At 35.1% G+C, this 4501-nt stretch overlaps 1 protein-coding gene across 1 annotated transcript; it reads left to right on the top strand.

The window, feature by feature from the left end:
* Positions 1–1384: 1384 nt before the first annotated feature.
* Positions 1385–3498, top strand: LOC137001353 (uncharacterized). Its single transcript, XM_067360054.1, has 4 exons — positions 1385–2055; positions 2132–2370; positions 2458–2623; positions 2698–3498. Exons 1-4 carry the CDS (start codon positions 1452–1454, stop codon positions 2856–2858), a joined length of 1170 nt encoding a protein of 389 aa, XP_067216155.1. The 5' UTR covers positions 1385–1451; the 3' UTR covers positions 2859–3498.
* Positions 3499–4501: the final 1003 nt, after the last annotated feature.

The raw sequence follows: 4501 nt of genomic DNA, 5'->3' as shown, positions 1-4501 counted from the left end.
TACTGATGTCAACGTCTACAAGCACTTTTTATTATTGCACTGTGGTATGGTTATACTGTCTAATCAAATTCTTTTAAACTCAATGCATGTATTTGCAGGACAAGCTTTAAGAACTTTCATTGAACATTCCATCGAAATTTATGGTAAAAAGTTTGTGGTATATAATGTTCACATTCTGCATCATCTTGAGGAAGAATGCATTCAGCATGGTGTGGTTGAAAATTTTAGTGCATTCAAGTACGAGAACAGACTAAAATCACTGAAAAGTTCTTTAAAATCTGTGTACAGGCCTCTTCATCAAGCAGCTTTTCGAGACTTAGAAAAGATAAAACAGTACAAGATACAAATCGAAAACTGTGACAATGTAGTGCTTTTGTCAAGAAGACATATAATTCCTGAAGAAATCATTGAGGGCATTCAGTTCAGACAGTTATGTATAAATAACGTTACTTTCCAGCTTAATGGAAAGGACAACTGTTTTAAAGCAAGAAATGGTGACATAGTTCTTTTGAGTAACATTGTGAGAAGAAGGGAAAATGTGATTTTGGTTGGTTGCCGTTTCTCAGTTGTTTCTGATTTCTATGATTATCCAATTAGGTCTTCACTTCTTGGCATTTTTCATGTGTCACAGCTTGATCAAGAAAAAAGAACTTACAACATTACAGATGTTGAAGCAAAGTGTTGGCTATTGCCAGATGATAACAAGTGGTTGTGCACATCTTTGCTGCACACTTTGTCATTGTTTCAATAAGCCTTTTTTTCTACAGAAACTCTTGCTTGATTTTCTCATTTTAAGATCATGGAAAATGCTTTTTAATAACAAATATAAAACTTATATAAAACTATATATTTTTCAGTTTATTGTAATAAAGTTTCTCCAAGATGACAGTGGAGATGTCATTTATGAAGCAGGCCTCACAAAATGGCTTATATCTTTGGATGAAAATATGATTGGTAATATACACTGGCCGCCAACCCATTTGCTTGTCACAAAATGTGTACAGAAAGAAGTGGAAGCAGACTCATTATGGCCTCAGTTTAAAATTGAAGTTAAGCGTTACTATGGTAAGTTTTCATTTCAGATTTCTGTCTTTTCCTTTCTTCCTTTTCTTTTTTTTTTAATCCTTTTTTTTGTCTTTTTTTTCTTTTTCTGTTTTTTTTTTATCTTTCTTTCTTTTTTTTATTAAGATTCATCTCTGAAAATTTAGACTCTTTTATTTGGACAGAAGAGAAACTGTGATGAAACATTAACTGTTATTATTGCCTACATTTACTTGAAAAATAATTTGTAAAAAATCAAAATATGCCAGATTTAAGAAACTAATGGTCCACTTACTCTGTTGGTAACCATCATTCTGCTTATTTTGTTATTTATAGATACTTACATTAATGCCAGGAATGGTGCTAAGGGTTTCACTGAATTCTCCTCTGCTTACGAAACCGAACAGGAAATGGGACGTGGAAAACGAAGAAAGAAGCCATTGTTGCCGTTTGATGGCGAATCTTCAGTCTCCGATGATGAAGATGCCACAGCAAAGAAAAAAATTAAAAATGTACCAGCACCTCCACTACTGAAGCTAAAAGAAATTGAAACCTCTTTATCAAGTCAATCCTCTATGAACAAAAACAAGGAAATTGTTTGTGTGAAGTCTTATACAGTAAAGAATAAAACAGATAAAGAAAACCAATCTGTGTTTGAGCAAGTGAGGAGAAAACAAGATCATAAAAATGAGCTTCTTAAGAAATTAAAACCAAGAAGCAATACATCTGGTTCCTGTAGTACTCGAATGACATCTGCTTCTTTCAAAGTCACTGAAGTGCCATCCTCGGATCTCGGTCTCCTATCTGATTCTACTCCAAGCCACTCATCAACTTCCAATAAAAGCTTTTCTATGATTGAAGAGACTGATGCTCTTGATTTTTATGTGGATTCTCCTGACACTTCAAAAACGTCGTATAATTTTTTGAGTGAAGAAAAATATAGTCCAATACACTGTTGTTCTAAAGTGTCGTTTCTTAACTCTCCGTTAAGTAGGAATTCCAGCAATAATGCAGGTAAAATTTATTTTTATCACCAGTGGTATTTAAATGTAAATTATTTTATGATGAGTTATTGTTTTTATTCATGTAGATAGTGGAGCACTATTTTCATTTGAAAAATATGAGGTCAAGATAGAGCGCAAAGTTGATATTCTCAGTAGTAAAATGGATGTACTCAGCATGAATCTATCCAGGCTCATGCGCTTTCTCATGCCTCAAGAAAAGAAGCTTAAGCGGCCTGAGAATTTGCCACCTGTGCCAGTTTCAACACCAGAGCAACTCAAGGCACTTGAAAGCTTTTTAGAAAATGACTTGAATTTAGCTGCAATGGTGCTTTGTTTATAGTTCTCTGCACTTTCTCTTATTCTAATCTTTTTATATTAAATCTAATTTTAGTATCAATAATTTATTTTACAGTGTGATAGTTTCAGCATATATGTTTATGCCAAAGAAAGTGAACAAAAATCAACTTACCGCTTTCTTCCTAAACTTCTTACAAATTCATTAGCCACCCAGTTCAATTTCAAGGGTGAACGGGGTAAGAAGTCATTTGAAGATTTGAAACTGTGGGAAGTTGTGCAAGGTATGTGTTGATGATCTCTGTTTTGTGACAATATATTTTGCATGTCATTCTGACTAGTTTCTTTTCTTCTGCAGGAAGTGTTCTTATCAAGAAGCCAGAAGCAGATATAGATGAGATCAAAACAGCTGTGCAGAAATGGCTTAAGAACGCGCCTTGGCGTAGTCAGGATGATGGAAAGAAGAGTAAGAGGGAGGAGGATGAAAAGAAGAAGAAAGAGAAGGAGAGCTCAAAATGATATGCATATTTGAAATAAATAAGTTTTCTGTAATTTTATTGAGACTGTGCAGCATTTAAATTAATGTTAATAATTTGGAGACTGAAGCAGAACTGTTGAGTCTTATTAAGTATTTGTCAAGTCTGATATTTTTTTTGTTATTTTTGACTTATTTGTAAACTTAAGTGCAATTTTTTTTTTATGATGTTAATTAATACTATTAAGACAAGAATAATTATTATAATTATATTTAAAGTGATAATTAATTTTTTGTGATTTTACTGAAACTGTTCAGTACTTAAACTTCTTCCAGTCTGTACTTATTGTACCTTTGGTACGTGTGATGAAAATTTTTCACTGGATGTTTATAATCAATAAATCTAGAATGATTATTTTGTTTTATGGAAGTTACGGTATTTATATATAAATCAATCTTTATTATAATCATTTGTGTTGGTAAGAAGTTTATGATTTTATAAAGGCAGATTATACAGATATACTTTAAATAAATCGCACCACTTTTTAAAAATGTTATGGAACTAAATCTTTATATTTTTTTACGCTATAGAAATAATTAATTCGATGGAAAACGATCAATCGAATCAACATCGATTCAACATTGTTTCGGCCGATTAGCATAGTTTCGACGTCGAACTGACATCACGACAACTAGCATTGATAGAAATGCGGGTTATATAGTGTGGGATTACCGGAAAGGGGGTTTTGGTTTTTCAAGCTCACAAATAATCATGATTGATGGCATATATTTTGGTTGATTCGGGTGAATGAATAACGGAAGTCAAATCGACGTCGAAATAATTATGGTCGAAATCGAGGACCACTTTTTCGTCGAATCGACGAACTTTTCGACTTCATTTTCGACTAGAGAATTCGACGTCGATTTGACGGCTGATCGACAAAACATTTCTGACTGGGGTCGCGAACGTCGACGAAAACGTTGAAACAACGCGAGAATATTCTTTCCGCGAATTAGATAACAGCTTAATATCCGGAGTAAGCGAGGATTCGCGCCAGGATAGGCCTACAACCACGAGGCCATTGAGTAGAATATCGGAGCGCACTGAGACTGCATCGACTACGTACGATAGTAGTATCTTTGATCCGCGAGAATTAAACAACGAAATAACAATGGCACAACCGCCAAACGACGTAACCGCACGAATTGAGGACGGAGAGCCTCCGCGGCGACAGATCAACATAGACGGGAATGTGACCAATGCCACAAACGACATACAAGAGAATTTAATAGAGACACAGATCGGAGTGCTAACAGACGCGATAAACGAGATGCGAGCGCAAACGCAAGTGCTGCAAGAACATTTACATGAACAGATACTTAACTTGCACGAACGATTTAACGCACAAATATACGGTATACAAGGGTAGCAACAAGGATCAACTAGTAACCGTGAATTAAATAACGCGTCACGTGGAACGATGAACGCGCCAGAAGTAAACGTATCGTACGGCCAAGGCCCCGCTGACGTAAGGAATAGGTCAACCCATTCTAACAATTATATGCAGTTGAAAGAAGCCCGAAGCCTAATACCGGAAATCGACGGGACAGCACCAAATAGAATACAGGAGTTTTTAAGTGCTAGTACCTACGCGATGGAAAGCATAGATCCAACAGAGGAGCTACA

The sequence above is a fragment of the Linepithema humile genome, chromosome 8 (genome assembly GCF_040581485.1).
Source record: "Linepithema humile isolate Giens D197 chromosome 8, Lhum_UNIL_v1.0, whole genome shotgun sequence".
NCBI classification, from domain to species: domain Eukaryota; kingdom Metazoa; phylum Arthropoda; class Insecta; order Hymenoptera; family Formicidae; genus Linepithema; species Linepithema humile.
The sequence above is the reverse complement of the archived record's forward strand: the minus strand, read 5'-3'. Positions and strand labels throughout refer to the sequence as shown.